This window comes from Rhea americana, unplaced genomic scaffold (assembly GCF_003343005.1).
Source record: "Rhea americana isolate MKP2758 unplaced genomic scaffold, rheAme1 scaffold_362, whole genome shotgun sequence".
NCBI lineage: Eukaryota > Metazoa > Chordata > Aves > Rheiformes > Rheidae > Rhea > Rhea americana.
In genome coordinates this window covers 421,805-431,684 of record NW_028186493.1, presented here as the reverse complement: position 1 = coordinate 431,684, position 9,880 = coordinate 421,805, and the positions used below count along the sequence as shown (strand labels likewise).

Genomic DNA, 9,880 nt, shown 5'->3' with positions numbered 1-9,880 from the left:
CAACCTCCCTGCTCAAGCAGGCTCACCTAGAGCATGTTAGACAGGGTTGTAGCCAGGCTGGTTTTGAAGATCTCCAGAGAAGGAGACTCCACAACCTCTCTGGGCAACCKGTTCCAGGGCTCCATCACTCTCACAGTGAAGAAATTCCCCCTCACATTCAGGTGGAACTTCCTATGGTTCAATTTCTGCCCATTGTCTCCTGTCCTGTCACAAGTGACAATTGAAAAGAGTTTGTCCCTGTCCCCTTGACACCCTCCCTTCAGGTACCTATACACATTGATCAGTCTTCTCTCCCCCGGCTGAAGAGGCCCAGCTCTCACAGCCGTTCCTCATAGGGCAGGGGCTCCAGCCCTCTGATCATCTTTGTAGCCCTGCGCTGCACTCTCTCCAGTAGCTCCATGTCTCTCTTGTACTGGGGAGCCCAGAATGGACACAAGACTCGAGATGAGGCCTCCCCAGGGCTGAGTAGAGGGGCAGGATCACCTCCCTCGACCTGCTGGCAACACTCTTCCCAATGCACCCCAGGATACCATTGGCCTTCCTGGCAACAAGGACACGTTGCTGGCTCATGGTCAACTTGTCATCCACCAGCACTCCCAGGTCCTTCTCTGCAGAGCTGCTCTCCAGAAGGTCAGCCCCCAGCTTGTACTGGGGCATAGCATTCTCTCTCCCTAGGTGCAGGACTCTGCACTTGTCCTTGTTGAACCTCAAGAGGTTCCTCTCTGCCCAACTCTCCAGCCTGCCCAGGTCTCTCTGAATGGCAGCACAGCCCTCAGCTGTATCAGCCACTCCTCCCAGCTTGGTATCATCAGCAAACTTGCTGAGGAGGCACTCTGTCCCTTTATCCAGGTCACTGATGAAGAAGTTGAACAGGCTGGGACCCAGTACTGAGTCCTGGGGGATGCCACTAGCCACAGGCCTCCAACTAGACTGCACACCACTGATGACGACCCTCTAAGCTCTGCCTTTCAGCCAGTTTTCAAGCCACCTCACTGTCCACTTGTCTAACCCACACCTCCTGAGCTTATCTAGGAGGATGTTCTGGCAGACAGTGTCAAAAGCCTTGCTGAAGTCAAGGGACACAATGTTCACTGCTCTCCCCTCATCCACCCAGCCAGTCATTCCATCATAGAAGGCTAGCAGTTTGGTTAAGCAGGATTTCCTATTGGTGAATCCATGCTGGCTACTCCTGGTTCACCTTCTTTTCCTCCATATGCCTGGAGATGACATCCAGAAGGAGCTGTTCCATCACCTTTCCAGGAACGGAGGTGAGGCTGACTGGCAATTGCCACTAGGCAAATAGGTTGGAGAACTTGCTTTGTGAAGCCAAATCTCTGAACTGCTGGCACTTCCAAGTCAAAAAGGAATTCTGGTCTGACTTCTGGCACTCCATCCCCTTTTTGGTGCCAACTAAGTATTGCTAAATACAGCAGCAGCACAAAGATTTTGAGTCTGTTAACCATTTCCATTACTTTACTCTCTGCCTCTCTGCACTTCGATGTTTTCAGATGCTTCCTTTATGGCAAGCCAAGCAGGGAACACAATATAGGCCAGAAGGAATCAACATCACCTGCTCAAACCACACACTTCCAGGGCAGCAGAAATACAAGTCCATCTTAGACATGATCTGCTGTGATTTCCAGTGTCTTCGGTTGCATGTTGCAGTAGCAGTCTCATGATTAATTTTATAAATGGAAAAAAATATATATTCTTTTAAGTATTTTTTTCAGTGATGGGAATAAGCTTGTATTTTAACTAGTAGTTATCAAAACAAGACCCAGGCAACCTCAGTATTGTGTGAAAGTGCATTTATTCCATAGCTAAATTTTCGTATAAAATAATGAACAGCAGCATCAATCCTTTCACAGGTCTACAACAGTCTTCTAGGCTCCAGGGCTTGGGGTCTTGAACAATTGCAACAGAGCACCAGGGAACCTCTTTTCAGAGCTGTCAGCAAAGAGTTGGAAGGAGGAGTAAAGAGAACAAAAAGCAGACACATTGCTAGTGGCATAATTTAAGAAATTGTGCCTGCTCAGAAGAAGGGAGAAGGTGTCAAGACACTTCACAGGAAGCTTAATGTCTGCACAAAGATCTCACAGAACACCCTGCTCTGTGCAGGCTACTTGCCAAGGAGCAGCTGCCTCCATCAGGAGAGAACTGCATTATTCCTGCAGACAGAAAACAGGACTGTTGGGTTTAATAATCTACTGGATTGCTTCCAAGGACTGAAGTGGCTGAGAGGCCATGTTAGTGCTGTGCTCGCTCATGGCCTGGAGCCCTCGCGCTGGCTCCAGTGCGCACATTCGGTCCCAATTGATGCCCTAGAGAGGTTTACCATCTTCCTCCTGCCTTAGCCTCTTGGAGAGATGCTCACTGATGGCCACGAGTGGGTCGGCTTTGTACTTCGGATTCATAATGACCTCATGAAATCGAGCCATTTCCTCTTCTCTGGGGAGAGAAAAAAAAATACACTAATGGTAAGTGCCTCATGCATAAGGAAACGAGTAGATAAGAACACAGCCCATACGGCAGCGGATTTCTGTACAAACAGAATTATCCTGGGTGTAAACCTCAAAAGAAACAGTATAAGAAATAGACCTAATTCACCTAAGGCCAAGGCTTAAATTGTTGCCAGCTCCATGTGAGCCAGACACTTGATCTCATGCCACAGAGGCAAAGACAATCATGTTAGTGTCCACCATCACTTGSAAAATTCTGAACTTTCCTATAGTAAATCAGGAATAAGAGATGGTGGGTATTCAGTAAGTCTTCTAAGAATGAAAACTACTTCAGAGTGCACTAGCACAAAAGCAGACTCTGCATTTAAGAGCTCATCTCTCCATATATTGCTCAACATAGTGACTAGGTAATCCTACTTGCAACAGTAGTTAGACACCGTGGGAGAAGCATAATAGAATTACCTCTGTACACTTAGGTCACAGCTAGTTGCTGTGGAAATGATCTAAATAATCTTGTCTTAAAAAGACAGGAGGGCTATTGCTTCAGGAGAAAAAAAAAAGAACAGAGCAGAAGGAATGTATGTAAATAAATAAAAGGCTGAGTTTTCATATATGCCACTTCCACTGTGGCTTCCCCATCTTCAGCAGAGATTCCCAGGCTCTGCACGCCCAGCTAGCCATACATCTCCACATTCTCAGCAGTCTCTGTGGATGAGCAGAATGCTCCTCAGCTTGCAGTAGGCAGCTACTCCCGCTCTCTAGCGGGTCCCTTCAGTGCCAGCCCTATCCCTACCACAGAAACAGAGAAAAGTCAGACCTGAAGCTCAGAGTGTGGCAGCTGGGGAAATGGGATGAAAGTTGGAGAATCTCCAGTCCTAGTTGAAGTTCTAGAAAATCTCACAATCTCCTTATCAATAACCAGAGTCTTTAAACAGTGCAGATCACTACGATAGGATACATGCCAGTACTCAGCATAGATGGCCAATTTTGTGCAGAGGAGAAGACAAGAGGACATGCAAATGATCTCACACCTGCTTGCTGATACAGAAGATGGTGGTGCAGTTGCCCATTCTTGATCTAAACACTCAAGAAGTGTTTCTCTCAACCTTGACTTTCAGAACAATGGCACATTGGTGGCACTCCAGGCCATGACCCTTGGGCTGCTGCAATGAGCCAAGGAAGGACTCATACAGAAAGGCAGAGCTGAGCTAAAAGTAATCCCAGCAAGGACGCTTGCCAAATGTGACCAACCAACAAACTTCTACAATGGAACAAGGCTCAGAAGAGATGAGCAAGGGTGAAGTACACATGCAGTTCAGGAATAATATAGGATGTGACTCATTAACCACAGCTGTTGCACAGAAAGCTGACTTTAGCTCACCACAAAGGGGACAGGAGTGTTGAACAGCTGTATCAGTTGAGTGAATCAACTGGTGTAAATATTTCTCCCTGAGACAGCCAGATCAGCATGGGGGGAAGAGTATATGTGGCTCAGCCCAACATAGAATATAAAATCTGAACTACAAAAGAATTTCTAAGAGAGCAATGGGTTTGAGCTGGCTTCAGCCCATGTATTCTCTCCTGGCAACTGAGGATGCCCAGCATTGTGACAGTGAACATATTATAGAGACCAGTAATGGCAATCACACCGGTATTGTGATTGAACTGTATATTGCAATTGCTATATTTTCTTAAGTGCAACTTAAGCTTGTATTGTGATTTAAGTATATTGATGTATCACTCTGCTAAATCAAAAATTGCATGTAAAAAATCAAATACCTTCAAAGTAAATTTTGATATTAACCATTACACCCTCCATGCATGGAATATCTAAAAAAATCTGATCAGAGAGTACTGGACTATCACACCAGTTCCAGGCAGAGGAGTATATTCACAAAATGCACTTAAGAGAACACTGGAATCCATAGACTGATTTGTTCTCAGCATCTGAAGCTGAACAGCCTAGAATTGTCAGACAAAACTTGTAAGCATATCTGGAATGGATTTGGCCTAGTAGAGACTATGACAGAAGGGCATCCCCAAACCCTGCAGCGCACAAATGGGAGATTCAAAGCTGCAGTATGCCATCTCTTTTCTGGGGCCTGCAGGTATGCAAGACTTATGTTAGCATTAGGTATGTGGGCTCAAGCACTATGCCCAAAATCCAGCTAACTCATTGCTTGTCCTGTCTCAGACAACAATGCAGAATAAGCATCAGATCTGCCTGTGCATCCCCTGCACTGTGCAAGCATACAACTTGGAAAAAGCTGCACCCACAGGGGAGAATCGCATAGCTCCCAAGACACCTCCAATCAGAAGGTTAAGGAAGTCCATGCATCTCCCAAAAGGCAGCAGCATCTCTGAACACATAAAGTTGTATTAAAATACCAGAAATGTCCAACAGAAAGGCAACACTGAGAGGACCAATGCGGAGTAGGGACCAGATATTCTGATAAGGATTACTTACAAGAGCCTGCGTTTCTGAGCTGGTTTCATGAGACAGAAGTCTGTTGGTTCTGCCTTTGCTTTTACATGGCTGTGGAGAGAAGATACAAAACAAGTGAGTGAACGTTGTAGAGAAGAGGCAATTTAGCAATGGGTGAGGAGATGAAAAGAGTCCAGTGATTCTGAATCTGCCTTCCCAGAAAGTATAGGTAATTGCCCTGAGGAGAAATGGTCCTGAAAAGCAATTATTTCCACAGTCAGACAGCAAAGGAAATGCAGACTCTCTGCCACACACTAACAGCAGCTCAGGACTCAGGTCTGCAAGGGTGGGAAGTAAAGCCCTTGAAAAAAATTAGGATCACTTAACTCATTAGAACTGGTCATTAACTGTCCATGCCTTGATCACTTTCTGCTTATTGCTAATTTCCAAATCCAAGCGATATTGTTGCTTGGAGAAGAGATCCTTTGAATTTCCCTTCCTCACCAGTCTAGCGTCATCCTTGCTCATCTCATGTTCCTTGACAAACACTATAGAGCTCCAGCACTGGCACACATTAATTATAGACATCACCACAGTTACTCAGCAAGGAAGAAGGCGCTGCTAGCCTTGCTGCTGACCAGTTCTGCTTCAGGTCTTGCAACGGAGCCATTGGAGTATAAGGTGTCACCTACATTTTAAGGTAATGAATGGCAATATTCCTTTCTCCCTATGAACACGTAAACTGGCAAACCTTTGGCTAAGAGAAGTTAGCTGAAAATCAATTGGCTGAAGGGAAAGCACAACAGAACTTCAGCTTGTACAGTGAAACATGGAATCTAAAAATTCTCAAGAATCTACAATAACAGGAATTTTTAGATTCCATTCATGGAGATTGCCTAATCCACTGGGCTGAATTCAAAGCTGAGGCACAGGGGCAAGCATAAATCTGCACTCTCTGCAATCATTACTTATTTCTGAGTGAAGTCAAAGATGTCATCCCATCCTGCAGAGGACACTGCACTACATGTATGTAGTGCCTGATGCCAACCATGAGCAGAGATCTGTCACAAAGCCAACCACACAGCTCAAGAGAGATATGCAGAAAGGGCAGCAGTTGCTTTGGGGACTTGAAGCGCACTAAGAGAGTTGCTAGTATAACTGGACATAAAGAAATGGAGAAGCAACTTCTACCCTTTGGGATTACACGAACACAGACACAAACAGCAGAAGTAAGGGGGAAAAGTAGTTTCAGAAGTGATCGGCCTGCTGAGCAGGATGAAAAGCCACTTAACTGGAACAGGTAGGAAACAGCCGCAGTAGGTACACATCAGAGCTCCTGTGTACAAGTGTTCTGTGATGGGAGAAAAGCAGAATTTGCCCGGGGGGAAGGAGAGACCTGGCTAAGATGACAACTAATACAGGCCAGCCTAAAGCAGTCACTGTACTGAGCTGAACATCTACAGATGCTCCTACAAAGGGTTCCCATGACAAAGCTCAGAGCAACACGGCAAAAATAAACCACTGAAAATATGCATTATTGGAATAGGGCTAGTCTTGGTAAAACAGCTTTGCAAGAGGTTTCTTGTTCAGAGGAACAAGTTCCTGGTCAAAGTCCTGTAACCCCCATCATAAACAGCTATGAATTCAGCCCAGCGGATTAAGCAGTCTCCATGAATGCAGTGTAAATCAGCTCAAGCTCTTTCTCTGCTTACCGAAGGGCAGGACCCAGATCCAGCACAAAACATATGTACTATGCTCTCAGCCTGGTCAGAGCAGGGCCTGCTGTCRCACCTAAGTGCAGACTGGGAGGAAAATAATTAAGTGCCAAATGTTTTCAGAGAACAGAGTGGGAAGCAACTTTCCTAGTTATTCAATGGCACCTTAGCACATGAGCGCAAGGACAGATTCCTCTCAGAGAGCCCCCCTCCAGCTGACTAGGCTCACAACTGCAACATCTGAATCCGAGACAAGCAATGACGTTAGCCACAGCAGGCAATGTCGGCAAATGAGCAAGGCTCAGGACCCTGCAGCCAGGGACCAATCTGTCCTGGGGACAGTTCCAGCATCTCCCCAACTTGACCTGTCCCAGAGCTCTTCAGGTCTCTCAACATTAGAAAAAATAACAGTTCTTCAAGTTCTCTTTAAGATAGCAGAATGTGACTTCTTGCTGGCAGCATTACAGTGATGCCCACTTGCTATTTTCCTCTCTAACACTCTACTCTCCATTGTTTTAGTCTGTTTTTCTCCATTCTTCCTTTCTTCCTCTGCCCTACATTCCTTCACCCCACTCAGTTTTATCTTCCCTCTCTACTTGATTAGTTTCTGCTCCTATTCTTCAGCTCTCTTCCTTCCCATCCTKACCCATATCAGTTTTCCTCAAGGAGGATCCTGGCAGACCCTAGCTGATGAGGGCTGCTCTCACTACTACCCCCTTCACACCTCATTTACTTTCTGCCTGGGATTGCATGCTCCAGCATCCAAGCTCCGGCTGAACCAGATGAATCCAAACAACATGGATGTTTGCTAGGCAGCCACTGCAGCGCAAAAGGCTATTCAGGAGATGGGAGTCAGTCAGATCAATGCCTGCATACTGCTCACTTACCCTTCTGTCTCTGCTGTGGTCACCCTGGTACTGCTGGTGCTATGTAACATGTAACAGGCCTGAGACTTCATGAGGCACTGCAAGCAGCAAGAGCAGATAAACAGCTACAGGGGGTTGAGCAGCTCCCCCTCATGCTGCTGTATCCAGTGGTATTACATTACACAGCAAGAGCAAGAAGCATCTCTACTCACTTTATTTTCATTAATCATTTGGCACAGCAGCAATTTCCCAGTCACTGCCCCAGTTTGCCTAGATCATTCAAGGCAGCAYATAGAAATCCCTTCTGAAATCTGATGGCAACCCACAATCACCAGAGTAGCAGTTTGGAAAACCCATGTGTGTCCTCAAGTCCCCATGACAGTTTTTTTCAAAAGAGAAGTAGGTCTCAAATAGCTCTGCAGGGGGTAACCTTGCTTAAAGGAAAGCCTTTCCAGAGTGCACTGCTGGGCCCTGCAAGATCACGTGTTCCAGAGGTTGTGCCTCTCAGGATAACTTCCTCTAAGATATTTCATAAAGATGCAAGACTGCATTAAGGTGCCAAGTCCCCTTTTGCTTTTGAGAAGGGCCACAATGTTTAAGGGGGCTAGATGCTTTTGAGGGCTTTTCAGTTCCACACAACACCTCTGTCCCACAGGTTTGACTGGTTCAAAGGCTGCTGTCCAAACTTCCCCTAACAAATCACCAGGACACTGCCTGCTTATCCGGGCCGTGAATGGTAGCCCTGTTTCATTACACTTCATTACCTTCATTCATTATAAATCAGAATGAAAACCTCACTGTAATGCTCTCTTACCCAGTAGGAGATCAAATTCCTGGAGAACCTAATCTTTTATTAATAATGCTGACAAATCACCAGAGAATTACCCTTCATTTTTGTAATGATTCAAATCCTATAAAAGCCTTCTCTGATTATTTCAAACACTTATGCACACGCATCCTCATGCAGTACAGGAAGCCACAAGCCAGCAAGGGAATAAGTCTTCTACAGAGGGAAGAGCACTGTAGCTCTTCCATCCCAGTTGCAAGAGGAGCACCAACTGATTTTTGGTTGACAACCAGTGTCAGCCCATGTCAAGCTCTCACACATCAGCTGTACTGATAGTGCTGGCGAGCGCCAAATTTCTCAGCCAGAGCAGTGCTGCTCTACTCTGCAGTGCCCTAGTCCCATTGGGCTTTCTAGACATTAGAGCCTTGCAGATAAAGTGAAAACAGAGCCAGAAGATGAGCTCAGTCTTCCAGAAGAAAATGGCTGCCACAATCCCGCAGGAAGATCTTGAAGGGACAGAGAAAGAGAGAGAGAGTTGACAGCACTGCTCTGAGGATGTCAGGCTAAAGGCTGGTGTAAGACCACAGGAAGCTTCCACGTGTACTGCACATCCTTTGCCACAAAATGTATTATAGAAAGAGAAGATTGATTGTAGTGGGTCAGATGGAGGGACCATTTTGGCCAGTATTCTCTATTAAAGCAGCCTACAGCAGATGGTCAGGGAAGTGCATAACAACAGGGGAAGCGTATGCCTGCATCTTCGCCAGCATCTGCAACTCAGACTGAGCCAGGTGCAGCGTGTATGCATGCACTAATCCTCAGTGGAGCTCTCCTCATTGGATCTGTCAGGTCTTGCCTGAACACATAGCCATGACATACTGCAGCAAGGAGCTGCTCAGAGCACAGAACCTCCTTGTGTTAGGCCTGAACATGCTTCTCTTTAGCTTTGTTAGATGCCCCTGTTTCTCATAATGGAAAAGAAGATGAACCATTTCCTCTTCATATCACACTTTATAGACTATTACTTTCTTAAGCCTCCTTGTCTCCACCTCCTTTCAAGGCTGAAGACTCCCCAGCTCACTGTCACCCCTTGTATAGAAGCTGTCCCAGACCCTTTGACTATCACCCTTATCAACTTTCTCTGAACCTTTTCCAATTCTACTTTATCTTTCGAGATGGTCCAGAACTGCAAGCTGCAGGGACACCAGGAATTCATACTAAACTATGCAGCTACCCAGGAAAAAAAGAATTCCCACAGGAAGCACTCTACTTGTCCTTCCTTGCCTTATGTACTTTCTGCAAGCCATTCTCCTGGACAGTAGGGTGTCAGCCTCCAAGGTAGATGGGGGAAAATTATGAAGGGGAACAACTCCTAACACACTCTGAAGTCAGGCATCATATGTTGTTTTGGCACATCACCACTCAAAGGGTGCAAAAACACCTATTTATCCTTATGGCAAAGATATGGCACAGAGCTCCATCCATCCAAACCTCAGTGCTCTGGAAGACCTGAAACTCATATGCTTTTGCCACCCATTCCTACTGAAGAAAAAGGCAGACTTAGTAAAAAGCTGTAGAGGGGGAGAAGAAAGAAGCGGAGGAGAGAGAGAGAAGGGAAGGAAGAAGGG

At 46.0% G+C, this 9,880-nt stretch overlaps 1 protein-coding gene across 1 annotated transcript in view; it reads right to left on the bottom strand.

The window, feature by feature from the left end:
- Positions 1-1,793: 1,793 nt before the first annotated feature.
- The window catches only part of SLX9 (SLX9 ribosome biogenesis factor), a 66,041-nt gene continuing 57,954 nt past the window's right edge, over positions 1,794-9,880 (bottom strand). Inside the window, exons 5-6 of the mRNA XM_085312399.1 lie at positions 4,927-4,995; positions 1,794-2,448 (exon numbers count right to left, since the gene is read on the bottom strand). Coding sequence (XP_085168525.1) covers positions 2,322-2,448; positions 4,927-4,995 — 196 coding nt within the window. The 3' untranslated portion in view covers positions 1,794-2,321. The remainder of the gene's footprint in view (positions 2,449-4,926; positions 4,996-9,880) is intronic.